Genomic DNA, 26,152 nt, shown 5'->3' with positions numbered 1-26,152 from the left:
ATGTTGAGTTGAATCAGCCGTGTGGTCCCCCTGTAAGGGGTGCATGTGGGCAATTCAAGGAAGAGAGAAAACTGGAGATCGAGATAGGTAGGAGAAAGTAAGGGGAGAGAAGCAGCAGCCTTCTCTCCCTGTAGTTAAGGGAGAAGAAGGTTTTTTAAAAAAATAGGAGAGAGAGAGACAAGAAAGAAAAAATGGTGAACAATTTAGGCTGGAGAGAAGTTTCTGTTAACAGAAGTTAGCAGAACTTTAACAGTCAACAGAAGTTTCAAACATGCAGAGGAAAGCAGGACGTACTCCAACAGAGCCAAGCTCAAGGAACCAAGGTTCAATTTGGATGCCAGGAAGTACTTCCTAACAGTTAAGACTCCTAAGGCAGTGGTGGCAAACCTATGGAACACAAGCTGCAGCAGGCACGCAGAGCCCTCTCTGTCGGCACACGAGCCAAGTAGCCCCAGCATCGCCCAGGATAATAGCACACATAGGGGCCGTGCACATGCTTGGAAAGGAGTAGCGGTGCCAGGCGATGATGTCACAAGCCATGACTCATTAGCCGTGACTGGTCCGAGCTTTCGCATGGCCGGTCAGTGCACTGCCAAGGATATATATATATTTGCTTGGACTGGCTGTGAGTTATTCTTTCTAAACTAAAACCTCAATACAGAGGTACCTCAGCTCATGGCCAAATCAGGTCACAAACAAAAATTTCATAAAAATTTTGACTCGGGTTGCGAACTTCGCATTGGATGGTGACCGCGATTGCAGCCATCTCCCTACCCCACTGAATGGGGAGATGGCCATGATCGTGCTGGGGGCAGGGAGGTAGATGGACAAGATCATGACCGGCTTTCCTGCACGAGTGCAACTGGGATCTCGGCCATCTCCCCCCCAGCACGATTGCACCTGTGTTCGCGCCTGTCTCCCCCCCCAGCACTTTTGTGTTTGCGACTGTCTCTCCCCCTCCCAACGCACCAGCGATCATGACCATGTCTCCCCCCCCCCCCACAGTGTGCCGGGATGATGGCCACGATCACAGTCGTCCTGGGGGGACAGGGAGATGGCTGCGCTCGTGGTGGGGGTGGGGAGATGGCCGCGATCTTTGTTGTTCTTTGTCACTTTGCTTCACATTTTTCTGATTAAAAAAAATAGTTATAGAATGGTTTAACCTTATTTACCTTGAGCCTTATAGGGAAATTTAACTTGGCTCACAACCAGTTTGGGTCATGACCAGAGTCCTGGAATGGATTAAGTCTGTGAGCCAAGGTACCACTGTATTCAGGTTTTATTGCAGTGTTGGCACTTTGCAATAAATAAGTAAGTTTTGGGTTGCAGTTTGGGCACATGGTCTCTAAAAGGTTTGCCATCACTGTCCTAGGGTATGGAATGGGCTTCCACAGGAGGTGGTTGAAGCCCCATCGGTGAGGGTGTTCAAAGATAGGCTAGGCATGCACATTGTAGGCATGTCATGAGTGGAGCCGGCTGGAGTCAGGGGTCAGACTAGATGGTCCGGGAGACCCCTTCTGACTCGCTCAGTTTCTGTGTTTCTATTTTCTAATGCTGCTTGACAATGAAAAAACCCAGAGTCCAATATTACTTTCTTCTAATTGTGATAGAAAGGGGATAGGCAACTTGTACAGAAACAACAGGGTAAAACAGGAAATAGGAATCAAAAGTGATGTTTGGTACCCTGGTCATCTTTCTGACAGAAGAAATGTGAGTGAGAAGCCCAGTATCTTCTTTTGGGGGCAGAAAAAGCAAAGATGCCTTCCACCAACTGGAACACGAGATCTCATTGAGACTTCATTTGGGTATGGCAAAGGTTGAGACCATCTGTTCTGACAGAGTGGTGGTGGTGGTTACTGTCCAAATCTTTTCTTACTTACTTACTTATTTGGGAAGCTTCTATGCCACCCCATTTGCCGAAGCCTCGGGGCGGCTCACAACAAGAGCCTCGGGGCGGCTCTTGCTTGTCATGGTCTTTGCTTTCTGAACAATCCATAGCATAAACTGTTCCTGCACTAACAGTCCTTCACTGTCAAAGGGAAGGTCTTCAATTCTCAAGCAAACCTCCTTCAAGAGTTCTGCCAAACTCAAATGTATCTGTAGGCAAAGTGCTATTGGTCCCACCATCACTTTTGTACCACAGACTGCTTGGTAATAAGTGTCCATCTGTTGCTGTGAGGGTCTCAAATCTCATCTTGGAAGACTCAAGCTAGTCCAGACTGTCAGAAAGGTACCTGCATAGCGATGCCATTTTCTTCCATAAGAAGCATGATAGCCTAGTAGTTAATTACCTTTATATTTAAGGCTGCTGAAAAATAGACCCACCTACTCACAAGGTATAGTAAATAACCTTCCCTGTCAATTGGTGAACAACAGACCTGTTAGAATGGCCTTGTGATGACTCTACAATACTTTAATTTGTAGAGCAAGCTGGGAGAAAAGAAACTTTACATCTTGCACCCTAAAATTTAGACAGCAAGATGTTGGTGTTATTGAAGTGGGAGCTTTCCAAAATTGCTGGACTATTTGCAGCAAAGTGGGGAGAAATAGGATTGCAACCAGCATAGATGATTCCGTGCACAATGCAGCAATAATTCAGTCCTTGATTTTCATTACCGGTTATTGGGGTGAAAGGCCCAAGGTCTGGGCTATGCTCAAGATATGGTCAAACCCATTTCTTTACATGGTGAAGCAGATCACTGAGGCATCAGAAGATGAAATGGATCATATACACTGATAGAAGCCTGTGATGCAGTAGGTAATGGCATGGAAATCAGGACCAACTTTGCTGGAGAAGAACATATCCAATAGCAAGTCTCAGTGGACTGTGGAAGAGGAGGGTGCCGACTCACTTGCAATAGACACTGGGCAAGGAGGAGGCAAGAAGAAATAGGTGCACAAGAAAGTGGGCAAGAAGAAAATGGCAAGAAAACATCAAGGTCCTCAACCAGAGCACAGGCAAAGCACAGGTGGTACCAAATGTAATGTAAAAGTCATGCCACAGGCCTTCTCCTTGGAGGGTGGGTTTTTTGTTTTTGTTTTTTTGTTTTGCAAGACACATGCCTTCAACTGTTAGAAGAACATGCCTTTTTGGTGACTTTCTTTGCTGCAGAGAAACCTCAGGAGCACCATAGAGTTGGAGGGTCCATCTGGTCCATGCTTAGAGGCAGTGAGGTGGGCAAGCAGGAAAATCTATGTCAACTAGATCCACAATTTATGACGCTGGTGATGGTGCCAAACCTTCAACATCCAGGGCACCATCTAACTGCCTTCAATACTGTCTTCCACAGTTGTTGCTCAAAGTTAATCTGCTCTACTTTGTGAATGCCTGACAGTATAGGCAAACATCCACTAAATGATTTTCATGTAATTAACTCAGCCGAGTTAGTGACTGTTTATTTGCGATAGCTTCTTACCACATTTGACACACTTTCTAAAGGAGGCTTTCAGAGCAAATAACAGAAGCAGGCATGCATGATCAATTAGATTGCTGAAAATTTAAAATCACAAACAGGAAAAAAACCCAAAGACAAGACACAGCAAAAAACACCCCACCTCTAGAAAAAAAGACAATAGTCAAGGACTCTACCCTTCAAGAGGCAACCACTATGGCAATCAAAGAGAGACCGAGGGTGTAGGCAGGAACTAGCTATGGATATGCCCTCTCAGAGAGTGGGGGAGGATTCCCAGCAACGCTTCCTCAGCCATAGAAGGTTCCCCAAATGAGGTTTCCATGCAGGCACAGAGCACACTGGTGTGATACAGTGAACACCACAATGAAAAACAAGACGTTTCCATTTAGTATTTTACTTTGTGTCCTACTAGGTTGTGACCATCACACTTTAGACTGCAAATCTTCCTTCAAATGCCAGTGGGATACAGGAATATTAGCTCTGTCTAGGCACAGCCAGTCCAGAAGACCAGGCAGGAAATAAAACAATGTTGTTACCCAATGCCAATCACAAATTTCTCATGTGTAATGTTAGCATGGCCTTTCAGTACAGATTTAAGAGACACACAATGACTTAAGCACACCATGCAGTAAAGTTCTGAAAAGCAGGGTAAAAGTCTTACTTGAAAGATTATTTGATCAATGGTGTATGTAATTCTAACTGTAATACAACATTTGCACTAAAAATCAAAATATGGAATGACTCTGCTTATACAGTCTTGAGACATTTAAATGGAATGACAATAATTCTACAGTATTTTTACACCAAAACACTTATTGCAATTCATTGCTCAAAGCTTATTTCTGGTGAATTTCAATTATAAAATTGAATCAACTTTCCTCCAAAAAGTGTTTAATGATTGCAGGTGGGAACTAATTGTATGAGATACTTTTCTGAATTTATATTATTTTGCGGGGCAGTTGGCAGGACGTGATAGCCCACAATTGCCAATTTAATTCATGGTGAGGCTGGGGCATGTACAACTTCCATTTGAATATGCACCTCCCCCTGCAAATCCTGCCATAACCCATTAGTCTATTTTACGATTATACAAGGATTGTTTAACCCTTTCGTAACCCAAACATATGGATTTGCACAGCATGACACCCTCACAACAAGTGGAGGTTTCATAAGCTATTTGGCACTGGCTGGTACTACCACTTGTCATAGGTTACACAACACCCAACAAGGTGTAGCATCCAGATTTAATCAGTATAACTGTACTGAAAACTGAAAAAGAACAATAAGGCAGAAAATTACAGAGCCCAGCCCAATATAGTTTGATCACTGTATTCAGCATATTTTCAACACATTAGGCAAAGGGTCTTTCTCACCACACAAAGAAAAAAGTCCCCAGATACCGAACAACTGAACCTGCTGCTTCTCACAAGCAAAGTGCAGTCTATGAATCTTCCAACAGTTTTGCTTCTTTCATTAGCACATTTAATTAGATCATAATCCAGAAAATAGCCTGAAAAGAAGTAACACCTTCCCTGTGGACACAGTGGCTGGGTTCAGACAGTATGGCTGAGTATACTTTTGTGTGGGTTTCCAATGAACCATGGATTATGCTGTGTAAACCCAACAACAAATAGCCCACAGGTCACAACTCAACACAACAAACCACAGGCCGCTTTGTTTGACATGATAGCTCATTCTGGCTTAATTTATCCAAAACAATCTACAGCATTTGACAGTTGCCACTGGGCAGGCTCACTATGCTTGTGAATGACACAGACATTTATTTACATGTATGAACTGCCCCATAGCCCAGAGGTCTTGACACAGCTTGCTCTGCCCCTCCTTTTCCTCTGGCATGGGTTCTAGGGACCTTATCCCACAGTCTCTTGCTACACTAACAGCTTTTACTATTGGTCCATATTTGGGGCATGTTCTCCCTTGTCAGCTCCTGTTGGAAAGTTTCCTCCCCTATCCTATGACTGCCAATATCTGCCTGTATTTGTAATTAAAACCTGTATACGCTTTCATGCCTTTCATGTCTTTACTGGCATGCTGCTGTCTCTGTCAATGCTAATTGTTTTGTTCATTCAGTCTACCTCTTCCACCCTGCCCTCTCAAAAGTGGCTCATTCTCACTCTGTATCTTGCAGTCTTGGCTCTCTGATGGTTTGTGTTACAGTTGCCACTGTCCTGACTCCAAGCCCTCCCCTCCTGCCTTCACTCACCTCCAGCCTCTGATGCTTCAGCCAGGGAATCTCTGTTTTTCCATTAAAGCCTCCTTCCCCCTTCCATCATCTCCTGCTATGCCACCAGCTTGTACAAAACAGCCTACTTCCCACAAGACATCTCAAGATACCACAGCCCCAAATAAGTTCTTTACTGAGAAGGAACAGTTTCTGGTAGTTCCTTTAGCTGCCACACGAACAGCTAGAAACCTACTTTTCCTCCAGAAGGCACTACTAGGCACTTCTTGTATTGGGGTGGGTTGCAGCTTACCCAAGGAAATATAAAGAACTTGGATACTGTCTTGTTGGGTGGGATGTAATTCTATAAAACAAGGTTCTGAGAGACTAAGATGGGGAGACTTACACAGGGAGTGCTGTGCATCAACAGAAAGGGCAAGCTGTATTATTCTAGCAAGTATTTATTTAGTATAACAAGGGCAGGTGGGAAAGGTACTTCTGCTGTTTTAAGCCCTTCTTAGTAAAAGTCCAGATCCACTCAGGAACAGCTAGGTAGATGTTTCCAGTTTTGTCCTGAGTTACAGATATGGATGCTGGATCAAAGGAAGTGCTAGGGGTTCATCAATTGCAACAGCATGGTTTTCAGCCCCTTGTCCAGGATTGTTCTAAAGGAGAGCACCCATCTTGACTCACAGATGTACAGTGCCCATCACATCAGGCAAGTGGTCTTCCTCCATATCCAGAAGTGTGTAAAGAAAAACACATCACACCTTTAACCAGGTAGGTATGCTCTATGGAGAGTCAATGTAGTTTTTCTGACTGTCCTCAGAGCCCAGTATAATGCTATAAGCCATGGTTGAAGTGCAAAGGTCTGGTCTCCAAGAATTAAGAGGTGCATGGAGAGGCTGTTTATCATAGTGTGTTTAGGATGGGAGGGGAGCTAGTGAAGATGCTGCCCATGGGTAGCTTATCTGCAAAGGACAAGTTCTAGAAATTAGCCATGCCATGGTTTCTCACCAATCCTCCTGTGCCCACAACTCTTCCAAGTCTAGAGAGCAGTGCTGTGAAAGTATTTACTGTTGTAGAGCTCTTTACCTAACGTGGGAGGAAGTAAAATGTGCACATATGAGGACTCCAGGGACTCTGCAGCCTGAAAGAACCCCAGTACAAGTAACCCCACTTTTTCTTTCATTTAGAACTATTGTCCTATCAGCAATGAAGCTAACTCTCAGTGGGCAGCTCAAGGGAATCCTGCTGTCCTTAATATAACCAATCATCACATCCCCTGCAGGATAACAGCAAGCTTGTCAGGGCATCACATGATGTACAACTCGACTCCTGAGCACTTGTGAGTTCCTTAAACACATTCTTTAGCCCATGAAGCTTCTCCTTGCACTTTGCAGAAGTGTGAAAGTAGCCAAGCAGTAACATACACCCTGAAAATCAGAAGGATGGATTATTGTGCCTGGTACTCTGGAGGTAACTCCTGAGCCTCTGGGGTTATCCAGGGATCTATGAACATTTCTAGGTCACCTTTACTCTGAAAATGCGTTTGAATTCTCATACACCATTTCCCCCCTCTGAGTTGACTGGAGGCCCAGATGTGCCATGACCCACCTCCTGCAAGACTTCTGTGGAGGGATATTATGAGACAAGAGATGGTGAGGACTCACTATCCACTTCTTCCATGGAAATCATGGTGCGATAATGGGGCAGCAAGTGACCCCTAAAAAACAGACATTGCAGACTGCAACTCCTTAAGTACCTGAAGCAACTATTTCTGGATTAAATACTAGTTCTCTACACAGGAATGACCATTACAGGGGAGAACAGGCTATGGCTCCAGTGGCAGGATAACCAGCTGGAATATGGCAAGATAACCAACCCTTTCAAAGTGCAGATCACACACAGCTGCCTCACTTGGGAAGGAAAAGCTGCTTTCCTAACAAAGCAAGGAAAGAGAGACAGTGGGAGGTAGGAGAGGAGAGTGCTGAGCAATGTGAGATGGCACAAGATACCACAGCACAGGATGTTGTTAGGCAAACTCCAAGAAGCAAGGTAGTTCATGAGAAGATGAGCTACAATGGTTTGGGCTAGTTTGCTTGAAGACTAAATGGTACTTTTCAACATGCCATGACAAAATCAGTCTCCCAGATTCAGGTGACACAATCCATTATGGATTACCAGGGCAGTTTGTTGGCAAAAATTAAACCACTCAGCACTAGATGCACCAGGTTTGGACAATGCAACAATGCATCATAGCTAGCTACACAAAATGTCACGTTGTGCAAGCAAGGGCTTCTTGTATCCTATGAATCTGGCCAGCAAGGATTCATTCATTCATTCATTCATTCATTCATTCATTCATTCATTCATTCATTCTACTTAGCACAGACCCACTGAAATGAATGGAATGGCAGCTAGACTACCACTAGATAGAACCTCAGATCAGTTTTCTAAATGTTTTTAGAAAACATTATTTCCCCTCAAATCAGCAAGGAGGAGGTGAACAATTTGAGAAAGGATGTGCCACTCTCTTCCACAGGTCAGAGACAAAAGGAAAGGTGAGGTCTAGACACCTCTGGCCCCATATGGCAACTTCCAAACCCACATGAATTTTCAAGTCCACATGAACTCCCAAGCAGATCCAAAAAACAACTAGGAAAGGATTGCCTGTGTGTTTCCATTCGGCTTTGTTACATCACATTAACAACAGTCATGGAGGCACACAATGCAAAACTGGTGCTATCCTCATGGAAAGATATGCAACTCTTGATTTCTCTTTCCCCTCCCTGCCCCATGGAGAAAGAAATTACCTGTGCAAATCTGCTTCTTTGGCGTCTAAGAAATTCACTGTGTATTTAACAGATTTGGCCATTAGAATCCTAATATCAAATGTGTCCTAGGAAAGAAAAGCACACCCATGAAAACCTCTGGCTGGGGCAAAACACCTAAAGCTGCAAATTTGAGCTGCCACCAACCCATTTCAACTCCCTCCCCCACCAAAAAAAAAAAAAAAATTCAGCCCAAACTCATGTGTTAAGCCAATCAACTTACCACCACAGGCTGCCTGAAATATTCATCTACTGCTGCACCACGAAGTGCTGACAAATCTACCCCATGGAAAGACGGCTGATACCTGCAAGACAAGGAACAGCAAGGTGGCCAATCTGGACTGATACCAAAAGGAGAAACTTAGGGAAGCACTGGCACACAATGTTAGATATCTAATAACTGTAATTAAACCTGATAAGCAGGTTCTTGTCCTAAACAACACATTCTAAAACACCCACACACATACATCATAAGGCAGCAAAGAGCTTTTTCACTGCTTTCTAACTCAAGAAAACTAGAAATGTTGCTTTGAAAGAGCCACTTTAGCTTAGATCAGCATTGGAGCAGTTTCAATTTCACAACTGGTGAAATCCAAGGTGATTTCATGGGAGACGACACTCACCAAAAGTTAGCTTTTGTAAATTGTTCCATGTAGAGCTGCTCATCTGTGAATGGTGCTAGGTGGACATCCCCAATTGTTGGAAACATATTTCCTGAAATGGAACAGAAGATGGAAATGGTATTTTTATTTATAGGCATATTTTTTACCTCAATGTTCAGTTTAAACAATAAACACAAAGTGGATAATGTTCCTAATTATTTTTCAGTAAACAGAATTTTAAAGAACAACCAAAAACATGGGTGAATGAAGGCCAATCACTTTGGAAGCAAGACTGGGCCACATAAAAGTATTACAGTGTTTTCAAAAATACATTTAAAAACCATCAAGGATGTGTGAGCTTCCAAGACTGAAAGCACCGAAATGAGGGGGGGGGGACTGGAAAGCATGTAATTATATATTGAACACCAAAAGACATGCTTTCCTGCCTTTGTTCCTACTTTTTGATTGTGACACACTGCCACACAATCAAAGGTGTAGAAAAATCCTCAATGTTTCCATTATTTCTGTAGGCAGCTCTTATTTCTGCCTGGGGGCAGGGAGAGGAAAGGTAGGGGGTGGACTCTAAAGGAATCAGAAATCTTGCAGACTGAGTTTATCATTCCAGTCTATATTTGAGAGCAAATAGCATGTTAGGAAGACAATTAAGAAAAATGGAAAACAGCAGAGGGAGTGATGAAATTTGTTCCTTCAAGGCCTTAACAGTTTGTAGCAAGTATCTAAAGGAAGATTGTGGGGGGGCGGGGCAGTTGGAGAAGGATTAGTGTGATAAGGTTAATACAACTTTTCCTGTCTATACTGGGACATTTCAGAAGAAAGGACCCACTTCCACATTTCAAAACTACTGCTCTGCTATTTAAGAATTAGACGCCCAGGTTCTAGACAGGAAGCTTTTCACAAATCAGAGCCTTCAAGTGCTATAAATAGTGTATCATACATATCAGGGGAAAGCTTTGCAAGCAGGAGATACAACTTTCCTCATCTACCTTCCAAAGGCCTAAACACACTAGAAGGCTCTTGTTGCAAACTGCCTGAAACTCTGAACAAGAGAGGTAGCATGTCGGAAAATTGATGCATTTATTCTTGAAAATAAATTTGAATAGAGTATACACTTGGCAGAGTTTCAGAGTCAAGATGAAAGATTGGCTGAATTTCAGAGTCAAGATGGAAAAAAATCACTGAATCAGAGCAGCTTTGAAGTTTTTTCCGGAGAAGTGAGGGTCCCTACCTTCTAAAGTTTCTTTTCTTGGAGGCTCAAAGGAAAACCCATCGTATACTTTTAAACTTAGTAAGTTCTACTCAGTGATGAGAGAAGTGTTGACAACTAACCCTGTGCAAGTTCTGTTGCGCTATGAAGATGTGCATTGGCATGGTGGACCTACCACTTGCTTCAACATGCTGGGGTGAAGATTTGGCAGATGAGACCCATTAGGCATTATCCAAAACTAATTCTTCTTCCTCCTCAGGCTGTATAAAGGGTACTGAGGGAATGAAACACAAAATTCTGGGCTTATCATTCAGCTTGCTATATACCCAGCACCAGAGGAAGTTACTCTGCACTGTACCAAAGGCCTCAGGGCTGAATGCACAATTTACTGTCAAAGCTTTAAAACAATTAGACTTTACAATAGATCAAATTTTAATGAAAAGCATAGATCAGTAGGCCCGACAGGTTCTTGTAAGCTTTGGAAGAGACTGGATGCAAGACGCTTTAGGATTTACATCTGCTTAATTTGCTTGCTTTCCCTCTTATTATTACAGGACATTTCTATACCAACTGCAACTGGGTGGTTCACAACATTTAAGTCACCCATCCAGATTTCAATCAGAACCTGCTTAAGCTTCCAAGATCAGGTAGGATGAGGCACTTCAGGCTATATGGAAGCTTACAGTATGTTTTTAGGAGGTACATAAAACTCACAACTTTTTCTGCCTTTCAGTCTGAACTCGGAAGGGAGTTCCAAAGGATGGAGTCACTACTCAGGTGACATTCTACTGGTCCTGAAATAACTAGCAAAACTCCTGCTGAGATGGGTAAGCTGGGGGCATACGGGGGAAGAGGATCTGCATGGTATCTAGCACAAAGCCAAAGCAGTTCTTTCTACACAGATGTAGTGTGCACATGGATGGGTGTCCCACTGATCATTCCAACTGCTACATTCTGCATTTATTCCAGTTTACAAATTGGGAACAAAGAGAATCTCACATACAGTGCATTGCAGGGGACTAAAAGTGAAGTTGTGCATGAACCACAGTGGCTGAAGCCCTGGGAATGCTTGTGGTTATTATAACAGCTCAGGTTCATAGAGCCACTGAGATCACACAGGCTCAACAACAAACACATTCAGGAATATGCTCAAACTGTGCAGCTAGGCTTATTTTTTTCCTTTTATTTGCTTATTATTTATTTATTATATTTCTATATCACCCAGTTGCCAAGGTTAACAAGGCAGTTCACAACAATTAAAGCCATAAAATACATGATAAAATATTGAAGTTTAAATAAAAAATAAAAACTATCTTAGAGGGCAGGCAATAGAGGAAAAGATCCTTCAAGTAACCTGACCAAACTACTCAAGAGTTTTGAGGTACCAGCAGTTTGGATCAGGCCCGAAATGGGTTGGCAGGCACTACAAATGAAAAAGTACCAGCATCATAGGATTATGATGGTCAATCCCTGTCCGCTATGTAATTACAGTATTTTGGACCAGCTGAAGTTTCCAGACCATTTTCAAAAGAAAATGCACATAGAATGCACTGTAGTAATCCAGATAGGATGTTAGCAGAACACGGACAACTGCAGCTAATTTATCCCTCTTTGGAAAAGGATGTAGTCGGTATGTTAGCCTAACTTACCAAAACTGCCCTGTGCCACAGAATTTGTATGCCCTTCTACATAACTCATTAAACATACCATAAACCCAAGGCTCTGTGTTGCCCCATCCCACCAAACAAGAGGACTGAGCTGAAAAACTAAGGACAACTTTTAGTCCATATAGCTTAAAATCAAAGTCAACACAACATGCAAGACTGTAGAACATCTTTGTAGCTTACATGAAACAGAAATTAAAGATGGTACCAGCTCACAATTTTCATGCTATCTGGTACAATACTGAATTTGCAATTGCCTTTTTTAATCCAAAGATTTTTTTTCCTCTTAGTATCTTGCAGCCCCTCACAAAAATTCTGCCAAACGGGAGAGTAATATACCACTCTAATATTCCTCTACTGTTCTTTATTCAAAATTAAGCAAACTTACTCAATTCTTTTAACACAGGGGTCTCAAACTCAACTTACCTGGGGGCCGCCGGAAGTAGAGTCTGGGTGAGGCTGGGCCACATCAAGTATTCCACCACCGCGGTGGTGGTGGGCTGCTCATCCCGCGGCCTCCCCCATGCCCCTCCCGTCCCGGCAATTGGCCCGCAGGCCGCGAGTTTGAGACCCCTGCTTTAACAGCACATGAGATTTATTTATTTATTTGGATATTTTTACCCCATCCAATTACATTGCTCATCTCTGGATGGCTTACAAACAAGATTTTGTGTCCAATTTCAAACTCCTCCTTTAATGAAATTCTAAGGCAGATGGAGGGCACTTGCTTTGAACAAATCATGGGATACACCCAGCAGCATCTCCTACATCTTGAAAGAGCTGGCTGTTGCCATTTTAAGATACTTTCTTACTGGGTTATGCTGAGAGTCAAAGACCAATACACTGCTACCTGGAGGCAGTGAAGCCAGGAAAGGAAAACACTCAAATTTTAATGAGGACTGAAGGTAAAAACTTCCCCACCAGCACCCAATGAAGATGATAGGCTGGTGAAGTGTACTTGATGGAAACATGAGTTAAAAGTTTATGATTTTGAGAACATAATGACCAGGACTGTTTTTTAATTTGGAAACAAAATAAAGGCAAAACACTAATTAAATATTATCCAGTTTGAATTTGGGAATTAGAATCAAAGGTGCCCATAAAACCAACTGGGGAGACAGTAGTGAGACCGCTTAATAAAGAAGAAGGGGATCCAGTGACTGATGTGAGAGAACAGGCAGAGATGCTAAATGACTATTTTGCCTCTGTGTTCTCCCCAAAGCAGGATGGGGGAGATCTGTATGGGAGATTTTTTTTTTTGTCTTCCCCCCACTTTTATTTTTTTAGACAGAAAAAACCATAAATACAATCACAACAATAATAAAACATAACAAGAACACAATAATTAAAAAAGAATAAATGAAAGAGTGCACCCACCACCCCGGCGACCAATACTACCATCATACACATACTATAACAATTAACAATATATAATATACTTCAATTATACCCATATCCCCTCCAGAAATTAATATAATCCTGATTGGGTTTACAGCCTTTGCCTTCTATCAGTACTGCTTTTACAAAATCTTCCCAAATTTCATTATATACATTTGCTTTCACTAACCCTTTTTAACTTTTTCTGTTGTCAGTTTATCATTAATTACCATATTCCATATTTCATTATACCATTCATGCCTTTGCAAAACCCAATTCTGTTCTCAATATTTCACTATCACTAGTCTAATTGCCATTACCATACGTACAATCAATTCTTTCTTAGCTTCATTTATATCTTTTCTATCAACAGTAATAACACCATTCTCGGTGACATTTCTAAATCTATATCTAAAATTTTTCCAATTTCCTTAAATACCACATTCCAAATCTTTTGTATATTTTCACAATCCCACCACATATGTTTATAAGTTCCGATCTCTTTAGGACATCTCCAACATATATAAGAGTATTTATCATCAATTTGATTTAACTTGACTTGTGTTAAATACCATCTCCATATCACCTTGTATCCATGCTCTTTAATTCTAACTGACATATTCTTATATACTCTTCTATTCCAAATATTCTTCTAATCCTTGTCTTTTATCTCACCTACATTCATTTCCCAAATTGATTTTAAACTTTTTGTCTGATCCCCTAACTCCATTAATATCCTGTACATTTTGGCAATTCTTCCTTTACTTGTGTATTCTTCCCCAGTCTCATATTCTTTTATAAACATTTCAAATTTTGTTGTCTTTCTTCCTCTTTAAATTTGTTCTCCATCTTTATCCATTTTTCTAATTGAATTAAAGTTAACCAATTTACTTTGACCTCTGGCAATATATGCCTTAATTGTATTATATTTTTATCTTATTTTTCCAATCATCCCATTTATATATATGGTTATTTTTAAATATATTAATCCAATCCTTTAATTCTATTTTTGGGAATTTCTCCATTTTTACCACTGGTGTTAACAGAGAAATTCCCGGGATTAACTGTTGCCTCCATTTTTCCCATACTTCCAAAAATGCTTTATATTTTTAAAAAAGGGATTTTGAATTCTCTTAATAATCTTTTTAATATCCTTTTTAAACCAATATGACTCTAAATGATTGCCTATTGCCCTTAATTATTTTAATTCACTATCACTCCATATTCTTTATTTTGGGCTATAATATCTGGAATTATCTTTAATTGGTTTGCAACCCAATACTTTTTAACATCTGGAATGCCCAGCCCTCCTTTTTTTGTGATTCACACCATAGTGCTTTACTTATTCTTGCTCTTTTCCCTCTATTACAATAGACCTCCAATAATTTCTGCATTTCCTTTAATTCTTGATCATAAAACCTGATTGGGATCATCCAAAACAAAAAATTAATCTTTGGCAGAATTTTCATTTTTGTTACTGCTATTCTTCCAAACCATGATAATTTTACCTTTTCATATTTTCCTATTTTATCTTTCATATCCTCCTTTAACTTTTCATAATTTTTCTTTTTTAATTCTTGGCTATCTTTTGAGATACCAATTCCTAAATATCTAATATTATCTATTATGTTTAATTTATATTTTTCTTTTAATATATCCAATTCTACACTATTATGATTATATAACATCATTTCGATTTTTCCCCCAATTAACTTGCAATCCACTGTATTTCCCAAATTCCTTTAAATGTAAATATATTATCTCTATAGTATTTATGGGGTCTTGAAATGTTAACAATGTGTCATCTGCAAATAAATTAATTTTGATTTTCTGATGTACTCCTCAATTCCTTCTATCTGTGTATCATTCCTAACTGCATTTGCCAATATTTCCATCATTAAAGCAAATAATATTAGGGATAAAGGACAACCCATCATTTACAATTATTTTTGCCATATTTTCTGAATATAATTGATTTATTACTTTCTTAAACTTTACTCCAAATCCCATCTTCTTTACCAAGATCTTCATTTTTGGCCATTCCACACAGTCAAAGACTTTAAATATATCTAATGCTAGTATGCTTGCCTTTATATTTTGCTTCTCAATATCATAGTTAATATTTAAAGCTCTCCTTGCCACATCTGACATTTGTCGACCTCTTTTAAACCCACATGGGATCCTCATGGGAGATTAGATGAGGCCAGGGACTTAGGGGCACAGATTAGAGTCATCCCCCTAGAAGTCAAGGAGATCCGCAGGGCACTGGATGTTACAAAGACACTGGGCCCTGATGGGTTACACCTGAGAGTATTCTGGGAGTTGGCGGGGGTTCTCTCACACCCACTGGCCTCCATTTTTGAGGCCTTGTGGAGAACGGGTGAAGTTCCAGAGGACTGGAGGGTGGCGTCAATGGTCCCAATTTTCAAAAAGGGTAGTAGAAGGAACATGGGAATTAGAGACCAGTTAGCCTTACATCCACTGTAGGAAAAGCAATGGAAAGGCTCAGAAAAGTGAGAGATCTAGGAACCCTAGAGAAGGGAGGTTGGCAGCCACACAATGCCACCCTTGGTTGCATAGCCAAAAGTGTGGCTTCTAGATCCAGAGAGGTATTACTACCACTCTATAAAACTCTGGTGTGCTCGCAACTGAAGTATTGTGTTCAGTTCCGAGCCTCTCATTAGAGGAAGAATATAGCCAGGTTAGTCAGTGCAGCATAGGGCCACAAGGATGGTGGCCGGATTGCAAGGAAAGCCATATGTGGTGAGACTGAGGGAACTGGGTCTCTTCAGCCTGGAGAAGAGGAGACTCTGAGGGGATCTGTTGGCAACATATAGGTATGTGAGGGGATGTCACATGGAGGTGGGTAGAGACCTGTTCTCCCCTGCACAGGAGGGCAGGACGTGCTCCAATGGAGTCAAGCTCAAGGAACCAAGGTTCAATTTGGATGCCAGGAAGTACTTCCTGACAGTAAGGACCCCAAGGGTATGGAATGGGCTTCCACGGGAGTTGGTTTAGGCCCCATTGGTGAGGGTGTTCAAGGATAGGCTAGACATGCTTATGGTGGGCATGTCGTGAGTGGAGCCGGCACTCCAGTCGGGGGTGGGGGCAGACTAGATGGCCTGGGAGACCCCTTCTGACTCATTCTGTATCTATGTTTCTAATTGCACTGTGACCTTCCATGGACTCAACCCCACTGTATTTTAGAAAGAAGTGACAGAACGAAGATCTGTATCATCAAGCAATTTTTTTAGAAAAAGCTTTTGCTGCTGAATTTAATGCATTTGACATGAAACTGCATGCTATAGAATCTAGTACAATTAACAAGATAAAGAAATCAACAAATAAGCTTGAAAGTACATTGAGAGAATGAAAACAGAGATTTGTACAAACAGAACAGATGCAAAACTTTTTGACAAATCAAGCAGATCTTAAAGAACAGGCACTGCAAAGACTGATGGCTAACAAGGTAGCAGAGGTAAAACTGGATTTAAAGGTACAATAATTGCAGAACAAGCAAAATCAAGTACAGGTGATAGCAGAGGGAATCCATATCAAATCAAAGATTTAATAGGGGGATTTCAGAGAAAGGGGGATTTATTTTTACATGTTAGTTGCTTTTTGCTAAAATAGTGTGAACAAATATAGACAGTACTATATATAAATCTTAAAGATAAATTCAGTGTTTCCAAAAACATCTGTGTATTAGACAGGGACATCCTTGTGGATAACTATTACCCAGTTATGAAAGCAGAAGCCAGCAGGTATATGGGTGCTATCCAGAGTTCTGCACTGAGTGCAAAGTGCATGACTATCTGCCAGTTGGACTGAAGTGCAGTGAGCACCTGACTCCCAAGGAACAAGTATGTATTTTTGAAGCCAAGGTTACTGACCTGGAGAAGCTAACACAGGCATAGATATTTGTAGATGAGACTCTCAGGGACCAAACAGTGGTATCCCATCTATTGGTGACAGCTCCTTTGCTGTCATAGAAAAGGAGGTCATGAAGAAGGAGGGCAGTATTCCGAGGAAGAGGAAAATGATCCCCTTATAAGGAACCCATTCCTCAAAAATTAAACAAAAAACATCTCATGCTGAGGATTAGCCTACAGGGAGGGGGGATTGTGAAATCTGATCATTACACACACAGAGAGAGGGAGAGGGAGAGGGAGAGGGAGAGGGAGAGAGCGCGCACGCGTGCACACTGGATTTGTGAGGGGTATGCAGACTGCATGGTTAACTAACTGCCTGCCTGGGACAAAGCTTGTGGATATTACCTGCCACCTAGATGGTTTTGTGCTAGGGGACAAGCTGAGTCTATTCAAGAGGGCTGAGGCCCACTTAAACCAAAACAGAACCAAATCATTGGGATAAATCATAAAAAGTGGAAAACACCAGCTGCCAAACAACCTTGCGAGAAAGATGACAGAAGCTGGGAAACTTCCAGTTCATGTTAAATCATCCCTAGGTGCTGAAGATGAAAAGCTTTTGATTGTCTAGATGTAGAAGAGGAGGAAAGAGGCCATGAGAATATGGTGAAACATGTTAGCCAGTCAAAGAGGTACAGAAACAGAAGTTGCACACAACAGAGACATTTGGAGAGGAAGAACATGTACAAGTGTTTCTACGCAAATGGACTACCCTGGCCAGGGAGCAAGAGCCTCAAATGGGCACAGATGCCATACATTTAGTGAATACTCTCAGAGCAATGGGCAATCCTAATGGCAGCACCATGAATTCATAGGCTTCTGTTGTGATTTTAAAGCATAGGAAGTGCCGGTAGTTAGGATGTATGGCAATATGAAAATAAGCGTCTTTCGACTCTATGGAGGCGAACCAGTCTCCATCCCTTAGTAGCAGCATTATAGATTGAAGAGAAACCATATGGAATTTTGTTATGGTTGATGTATCAAGTTTACTCCTCTTAAGTCCAATATGGGCTGCTGGCCACCATCTTTTTTTTGGTACCATAAAGTATCGAGAATAGAACCTTGATTGAACTTGGATCGATGCACTGGGCGAATACCCCCCTTTGCTAGCAAGGTAGAGATCTTTTCCATAAAAACAGGAGATGGAGCGGTTGTGTTGACTGCCCGAGAGGTGGTAGGGTTTCAAAACTCAATTTTGTAGCTATCCTTAATGATGGAGAGCACCCATCGATCAGATGTGCAAGATTGCCAAGTGGGTGCGTGATGGTTCAAGCAGTCTCCAAACTCATAAGTGGCCAATGCTGTAAAACTGGTTAGTGCAGCACGCCATCACATCAAGGTGTCGCCCTTCCCTGTCCATCGGTGTGGTTGCGCTGGTGCTTGTCTTGTGTTGACTCCACAATCATGGAGTACGGGCAAGGATGATGGAGCAAAAAGGAAATGTCTTGCTCCTGGACTCTATACATTCCCTCAAGATGACATGATGTTGGATGAGAGTGATTGAGGGTACTTCATAGCCTTTGCTAGAGCAGATATAAATGGAATGGCTATCGGAACAGAGTCCTCTGAACGGATCAAGTTATAGACTATATCCTCAGCCTGTTCAGTTGACTGTTGGACTGGAATAGACTTCACCATTCGGAGGACCTGTTCCGAGCACTGCCCCAAGCTCTCTCCTGGAGATCCCTCACCCTGAGCCAAGATCACATCATCTGGGGAAGTCAAGACAGGATTGGTCAAGCTCAGAGGTGTCAGAGTCCGCATAGTCTATGTTGGTAGAGTCGGTGCCAGAAGATGATAAGGGGGTCTGTCATGCCATTCCCAATGAGATGTACAAGTTTTACCCTCTTGCTGGGAAATGGGTCTCAGCAGGGTCCAGCGGGAGTGTGTTGCTGTAGGTGGAGGCAGTTAGCCATATCTTCGAGGATCTGATATTGGTTCCCACAGGTAGTCATGGTAATAGCGTTTTGAAGGTGGATACCAGAAGGGTTCTCCATGGTATGGGTGTTGGAGGGGATCCATTGCTGGAATCAATCAGTGAGATGACACTGGGGATGGATGAACAGAAGGCGGACCATAGGAGAGACGCAGGGTTGGTGGTATAGCATCTGGCTCCTGTTGGAGGGGTGTAGATTTCTCTTGGGGAGGATTTGGAGACTCCCTTATTTGAAAACATCTGAAAACAAACCCAGGGCAGTTGTCTCCATCTGTGGGCTGTGCTCAGGAGGCATCAGAGTAGGCGAGCCTCCACTATAGGGTAATGCTGGATCGGTGATGTCGGGACTGACAGGATCACATTGGACAGGAGATGTTGCTTCCGAAGGCATCATGGTAACTGTCCCTTTGGATGGAGATCATCTCTCTTCTTGACCAGAATGGTGACATTTGGAATGCTTGGTATGACCTTTGGTCTTTTTGGCCTTTTTCTTTGGTTCTGAAGGCTTGGAACAGATATGTTTAAGTTCCTCCTTCCTTTTTCTCAGTACCTCTGGTTCTCCCTGAACAGCAGGGGGATTGGTTTTCTTGGAGGTATCTGCGGGAGTGTGTTTCCTCGAGGTCTCCTTTGAGGTCAAAGCAGAATGATCTCCTTCCTTGGTCACATTTCTCATTTCGCCCAATACCCGATTCCACATTTTCATCTGGACCTGCTGGCTCTATTTCTATGTACCTGTTTAGTAAACGTCCAGCAGTGTTTGCACTTATCTACCCGGTGTTCCTCCCCAAGGCAAAAGAGGCATAGAGAGTGGCCATCCGAGGATGGCATTTTGACTCCAAAACCTGCACACTTCTGGAAGGCCAGTTTGCTGAGTGACATCAGGAGAGAAGCAAAAGAAGAAGCAAACAGAAGGAGAAATAGAAAGATCACGATAAGTTTTTATATATAAATATCTATTTTTATGAGGAATAGAGAGGTTTTGGGAGGGGAGGGGAGGGGAGGGGAGGGGAGAGGAGGGGATTGAAGGATTAAGGTTAGGTTGTAGATCATGGATATGTAAAGAAATGAAGGGGTATGAAGAAATAGAGAAAAGTTTGAATACTATTGACAAAGATCGAGGAAGACAAAGAATGCTAGCGATCCCAATGCACTGGCAAATGGCAGTCAAAAGTGAACTGTCAAAATGGGGGAGCCCATCTTTTATATACAGGAAGGGGGGGTGGCCTCTGCAGAAAGTCCTAGGCTAATCTAGAGAATCTTCCGAACTAGACACTGCGCAGGCGCAGCACCCATATGTGTGATGCACAGAGACCATGACAAAGTACCACAATAAAAGATGCTCAGAATATATATCAAAGGTTAGGAAAGTCAAGACTAAGTTCAAGAAGTCACCAGCATGGTTTACCAGAAGCTATTAGAGAGAAGACAGCATTCTTCAGAAAATGGAAGTTTTGCCCAAAGGTAAGCTTGCACAAGGGAAATGCGAGCAGATTATAAAAGGCAGGCAGGCAGGCAGGCAGGCAGAATCAATCAATCAATCAATCAATCAATCAATCAGAGGAGCATAGTGAACAACATCAAGGCCAGCAATTAAGACAGAATCCTGTTCCTGAACTGATATTATCAGGAAGGGAAACTAAGGAAGATAGGAGTGGCAAAAATGAAGTTTTCAATCTTACTGAGAAACTGAAAATTAATGAATTACCAGCCGAGACAGTATGCATACCAACATTCTTTTAAAGCACTCAAATATGAAATTGCTGGCCTTCTTGCAAAAATATGTCACATGTCCCTAAAATCAGGCTCTGTACCAAAGGACTGGAGAATGGCCAGGGTAACATCACTTAAAAAAAAAATCCAATTGGGATTTGGAAAATTATAACGTGGTTCGCTTAACTTCTATTTCAGGTAAATAGGTTGAAGGCATTATTAAAGATGGAATTAGTAAGCAAACAGAAGGTCAAGTCCAGCTGGGACAGAATCTACATGACTTCCACAAAGGTAGGTCCTTTCTGTGTTAAGATTTCCTAGTTCTTTAAAAGTGCCAACAAGCATGTAGACAGGAGTGACCTGGTGCATCTTCCTGACTTGCACTTCCAAAAGGCTTTCGACAAAATTTCTCTTGTCAGAGATAGCAATCATAGCAGTAATGGAATAAGAGGGTCAAAGAAGAGAAAAGACAGCAGGAACAAGTGGCAAATTCTTCCAAGGGCTACAGAGGGATTTCACAATCATCTGCACTAGGGCCAATACTTTTCAGCTTAGTTGTACATGATCTAGAATTAGGAGTGAGCAAGAAAATGACCTAGTTTGCTGATGACAACAAATTTAGGGCAATTAAAACAAAGAGGATTGTGAAGTACACCAAAAGAATCTCTCAACCCTGGCAGGATGGCCATCAAAATGACAAATGCAGTTCAGGGTAAACAAGTGCAAAACAATGCACACTGTGGCAAAATATTCAAATTGTGACAGTGTCTGAGCTAGCAGTGACGAAGAAAGAAATCTTGAGGTTGGGGATGGGCCGGTCAACGGCTGCAAAAGGACATTGTTAAAAACCTGGAGATAGCAGATGATTGTAGATGCGCTCTGAAGGAGAAGGAGAGTACTGCCAGAGATGAGTTGAATAAGAAGGTATTGTTTTATAGACTGTGAATAAATTCAATTTATAAACTCTCATCAAAAAAGCCTCAGTGTGTGTGTGTGTGTGTGTGTGTGTGTGTGTGTGTGGTGGGGGGGAGTGACTGTGTTGGACTAAGACAGAGATTATGCTGGAAAACACTTGAGGAAAAAGTTTTGAAACTTATAGTTAATTTAATTTAATTTAAAATTTCAGCAGTTAAACTTAACTGGATTCAGCACAGTTCCAGTATAAGATGATGCAGTAAACAATACTAATGGGACCAGCTTGCAATTTTTGAGAAAGTGAAAGTTTAATTTTCAATTGATTAAAGTGTTCAGTGGAACTGAATTTTAAAATAAGTGAAACATAAAGACTTACACAGACAACTGAAAAGCTATGAACAAAGAAGATTGTTTACATTCCTAAGTATCATCTGAGAGTTGTATCTGGACAGAAGTAAACATTAAAAAAAAAACCCATTGAGAGCTCCTTCTGCTGTATGAAGGATGTATAATGGTTCTAACTTGGTGGAATAAAACCCAGTAGCTGGATAACGATGCATAGAAACAGAGTGAATCAGAAAGGACCTCCTGGGCCATCTAGTCTGACCCCTGGCTCCAGTCAGTTCCATTCAAGACATGCCTACCATGTGCATGTCCAGCCTATCCTTGAAAACCCTCACCAATGGGGATTCAACCATCTTCCATGGAAGCCCAATCCATACCCTAGGGGTCCTAACCATCAGGAAGTACTTCCTGGCATCCACCTTCAGTCTTGGTTCCCTGAGCTTTGCTCCATTGGAACGTGTCCTGCCCTCCACTGCAGGGGAAAACCAGTCATGACCCACCTCTGTGTGGCACCCCCTCACATACATGTATATTGCTAACAGGTCCCCTCTGACTCTCCTCTCAAGGCTGAAAAGACCCACTTCCCTTATTCTCTCCACATATGGCTTACCCTGCAAACCAGCCACCAGCCTAGTGACCCTTCGCTTGCTATATCCCTCTTGTAGTGAGGTATATACCAATTGAACACAGTACTCCAGCTGTGGGCACACCAGACCCGTACAGAGTGGCAGTAATAACTCTCTCAATCTAGAAGCCACACTTCTGGCTATGCATCCAAGGGTGGTGTTTGCCCTCTTGACCACTAAGACAAATTGTTGGCTCATGTTTAGCCTGCAGTCAATCAGAACCCCAAGATCCCTTTCACAAGTGCTGCTCTCCAGCCTCTTGTCCACTGACCTGTACTTACGACACCCATTTCTATGCCCCAAGTGCAAGACCTTGCACTTTCTGCACTAAACACCATCCTGTTGTCCCTAGCCCACTTTCATAGTCTGTTCAGATCCTTTTGGATCCAGAGTACCTGCTCCTCAATTGTAGCCACCGCCCCCATTTTAGTATCATCTGTGAATTTGATCAGCAGATTTGATACAGAGCTCCATCTGCTGGAAGAATACTGAATTGATATTTAATCTGGTACAATAAAGCTTAAAGAATAAGCAAAGAATTATTTGAATAATGATTTGTGGGTTCTATATCGTTGATGCCCCAAAGATAACCACAACAAAAAACTCACTCTGGCTGGATACAGGAAACAGGAAGACCATTGGATCAGAGCCTAACTAGGGTTTGTTGATTAACATGTACAGAGTGAAGAAAAAAAATGAGGGAGCCTCAGAAGCCATGGCAGAACACAAAACCCTTCAAAATCTTGGATGCAAGTATGAAGGAATGGAAAAAAGATAATTTTTAGGAAATGAAACAGATGAGAAAGCAGTTAAAAGAGGATATTAAACAGATAAAAACTGGAAATGAGAATACTTTTACAAACTTGATGAATCAATTGAAGGTCCTGGAGAAAAAATTTGAAGAAACAGAGGTATTGGCTAAAGCTAATAAATTGGATATACGTAGTTGTCCATTCTGAAAGAATAATGGAACTGGAGAAGGTGATTGATTTGAAGGACAGAGATCACAGAAGGAATTTATGATTAAGAAATATACCAGAACAATCATCAATGGAAGAAAAGCAACTCAGGAGTGATGAGCTTGCATGGTTTAAAGAACTAATGCATGGTTTAAAGAACTATGTTGTAAGCCGCCCCAAGGCTTCGGTGAATGGGGCGGCATAAAAATGTTTTAATTAATAAATAAATAAATAAATAATGCCAGATGAAAAATGGGAAGGTGATGATATAGAGAGAATACATCGTGTGGGCTCCTAATGCTGAGCTAGATTAAGTCCCTGAGATGTACCAATGAGATTTTCTAAATAATATGAGAAGGAGCGGTTGAGAGAATGAAAAGGTTGAGAGAAAACACGGGACAGCTAAATTTTAAAGAGGCACCCATTCCGATGTTTCAAGATCTATGTTTCCAGAGTACTTCATTCAGGCGTTTGTTGCAAGCATTCAAGGATATTTTGTTGAAGAATGTTATTAAATATGCTTGGGGATACCCAGGATAAGAGTCTGGCATAATGGAAAATATCATAGAGTTGAATTGCTGGAACAAGGTTTATAGCTGGCACATGAATAGGGCCTGATAGGTGAAGAGCAGTGGAAAGAAATTGAGAAGATGGATCATGGAGCAGTTGGTGGAGTTTCTTAAATCTTGGCTCTCAACAATGGAGGAGCAGCTCTTGCAGCAATTCAAAAACTGCCTCTTTCCAGGATGAAAAAGAGAAGGGGCAAGGGGCAGTGGGAGGGTCTCCCTCTCCAAATTAGAATATTAGGAGGCAGAAGACAACTTATATCTTACTTTATGTTTGGGGAAAATTATGGTAAGGTTTATTATATAAGATTAAAAGATAAGTATTGGTTCATAAGTAAGATACAAGTTATTACAGGGTAGAATATTAAGTATGAATAAGCTAAATATGATATGAGGAATTTTGAATATGTTAAATATATGGGAAAGATAGTATTGAGGATTCAAATAATTTTTGAAAAATGAAAATATCTAGATGACAGGTTAAGATAATAGGGGTATAGAGGCATTGGGTAGTGGATATTTGAAGTTCAGTGGGCCGGTGGTTTCTCCCTCCCCACTTTTCTGCAAAGGTGAAGAAGGTACCTAGAATGGTAATGTTTTGGGAGGAAAGGGGGGGAGGTAGTTTTCTATGTAAGGGTGGGGTTTTTGGGGGTTGGGTTAAGGTATTTTTTTTTTTTAGATTTTTTTGTTTAAGTATATTTGTGGGTGTGCACAAAGGACCAGAAAGGATGTGTGTTTTAAGTTTGAAATGGTTAGAATTGTAAGAGTGTTATCTTTGAATGTTAAAGTCTTGAGGAATGTAACTAAAAGGAAAAAAATCTTTAATGATAAAGCAGATATTGTATTTTTGCAAGAGACACACCAAAGAAAAGAGGGGGTTAATGAGCTGAGGGTATCATGATCAAACATTTATGAGAAAGCATATGGGAGTTCTAAGTCAAGGAGTATAGCAATTATATCTAAAAAAGCTGAATTTAAAATAAATAAAATTTAAAAGATGAAAAAGGTAGATTTTTGATAATACAGAGAGAGTCAGGAGAAGAGAATTATACAGTAATGTTTACTCACCAAATGCAAATCAGATGGTTTTTTTCAGATGATTCCCCTCCCCCCCAAAAAAAGTGTTCAAAGAGTTGGAAGAAATTACAAAGGGATTTGTAATAATGCCTGGGGATTTAAATATAGTAATGGATAAAGTGAAAGATAAATCAAACCCTATAAAGAAGATACAGTACTACAATGTTGACTAAAATGGTAAACAAAGCTGATTTGAAAGATGTATGGAGAGAGTTAAAGGTCAATGAAAAAAGGCATACATTTCACTCTTTGGTTCATAAGACTTATCTGAAGATATATTATTGATTGATTGATTGATTGATTTATATCCTGCCTTTTTCCTACAAAGGGCTCAAGGCAGCTTACATCATTCTCCTCCTCCATCCCCACAACCCCACAACAACCACCCTGTGAGGTAGGTTGGGCTGAGAGTCTGTGACTGGCCCAAAGTCACCCAGCTGGCTCCATGGCCGAGCGGGGACTAGAACCCAGATCGCCTGAGTCCCAGTCCCGTGCTCTTAACCACTGCACCACACTGGCTCTATACATTTGTGTCTAATGATTTGTTGTCAAGAGAGCATAACACAGATATAGGTTTGATAGAAGTGACAAAGTATCCTGTGGTAAATATGGGTCTTGAAGTTAAATGTGATTATAAAGAAGTTAAAAGATGGAAAATAGATGTATTTTGCAACTGGTCTATCATATAGCAGCATTCAAAATGAAGATTTTATCTAAAATTAATTTCTTGCTTATGATGTTACCAATTAAGTTAACAGAGAAAGATGTGAAAGAATGGCAAAATATGATGAA

The 26,152-nt window shown here is 41.4% G+C and overlaps 1 protein-coding gene across 6 annotated transcripts in view; it reads right to left on the bottom strand.

Moving 5' to 3' along the window:
- The window catches only part of CARM1 (coactivator associated arginine methyltransferase 1), a 127,496-nt gene that overhangs the window by 45,666 nt on the left and 55,678 nt on the right, over window positions 1-26,152 (bottom strand). For all 6 annotated transcript variants that reach the window (XM_044419304.1, XM_044419305.1, XM_044419308.1 and 3 more), the window contains exons 7-9: window positions 9,053-9,143; window positions 8,653-8,734; window positions 8,412-8,497 (exon numbers count right to left, since the gene is read on the bottom strand). In XM_044419304.1, coding sequence (XP_044275239.1) covers window positions 8,412-8,497; window positions 8,653-8,734; window positions 9,053-9,143 — 259 coding nt within the window. The remainder of the gene's footprint in view (window positions 1-8,411; window positions 8,498-8,652; window positions 8,735-9,052; window positions 9,144-26,152) is intronic.

The sequence above is a fragment of the Varanus komodoensis genome, unplaced genomic scaffold (genome assembly GCF_004798865.1).
Source record: "Varanus komodoensis strain SLA01 unplaced genomic scaffold, ASM479886v1 scaffold101, whole genome shotgun sequence".
Classification (NCBI taxonomy): Eukaryota; Metazoa; Chordata; class Lepidosauria; order Squamata; family Varanidae; genus Varanus; species Varanus komodoensis.
This window is presented reverse-complemented; position numbering and strand designations above follow the sequence as displayed.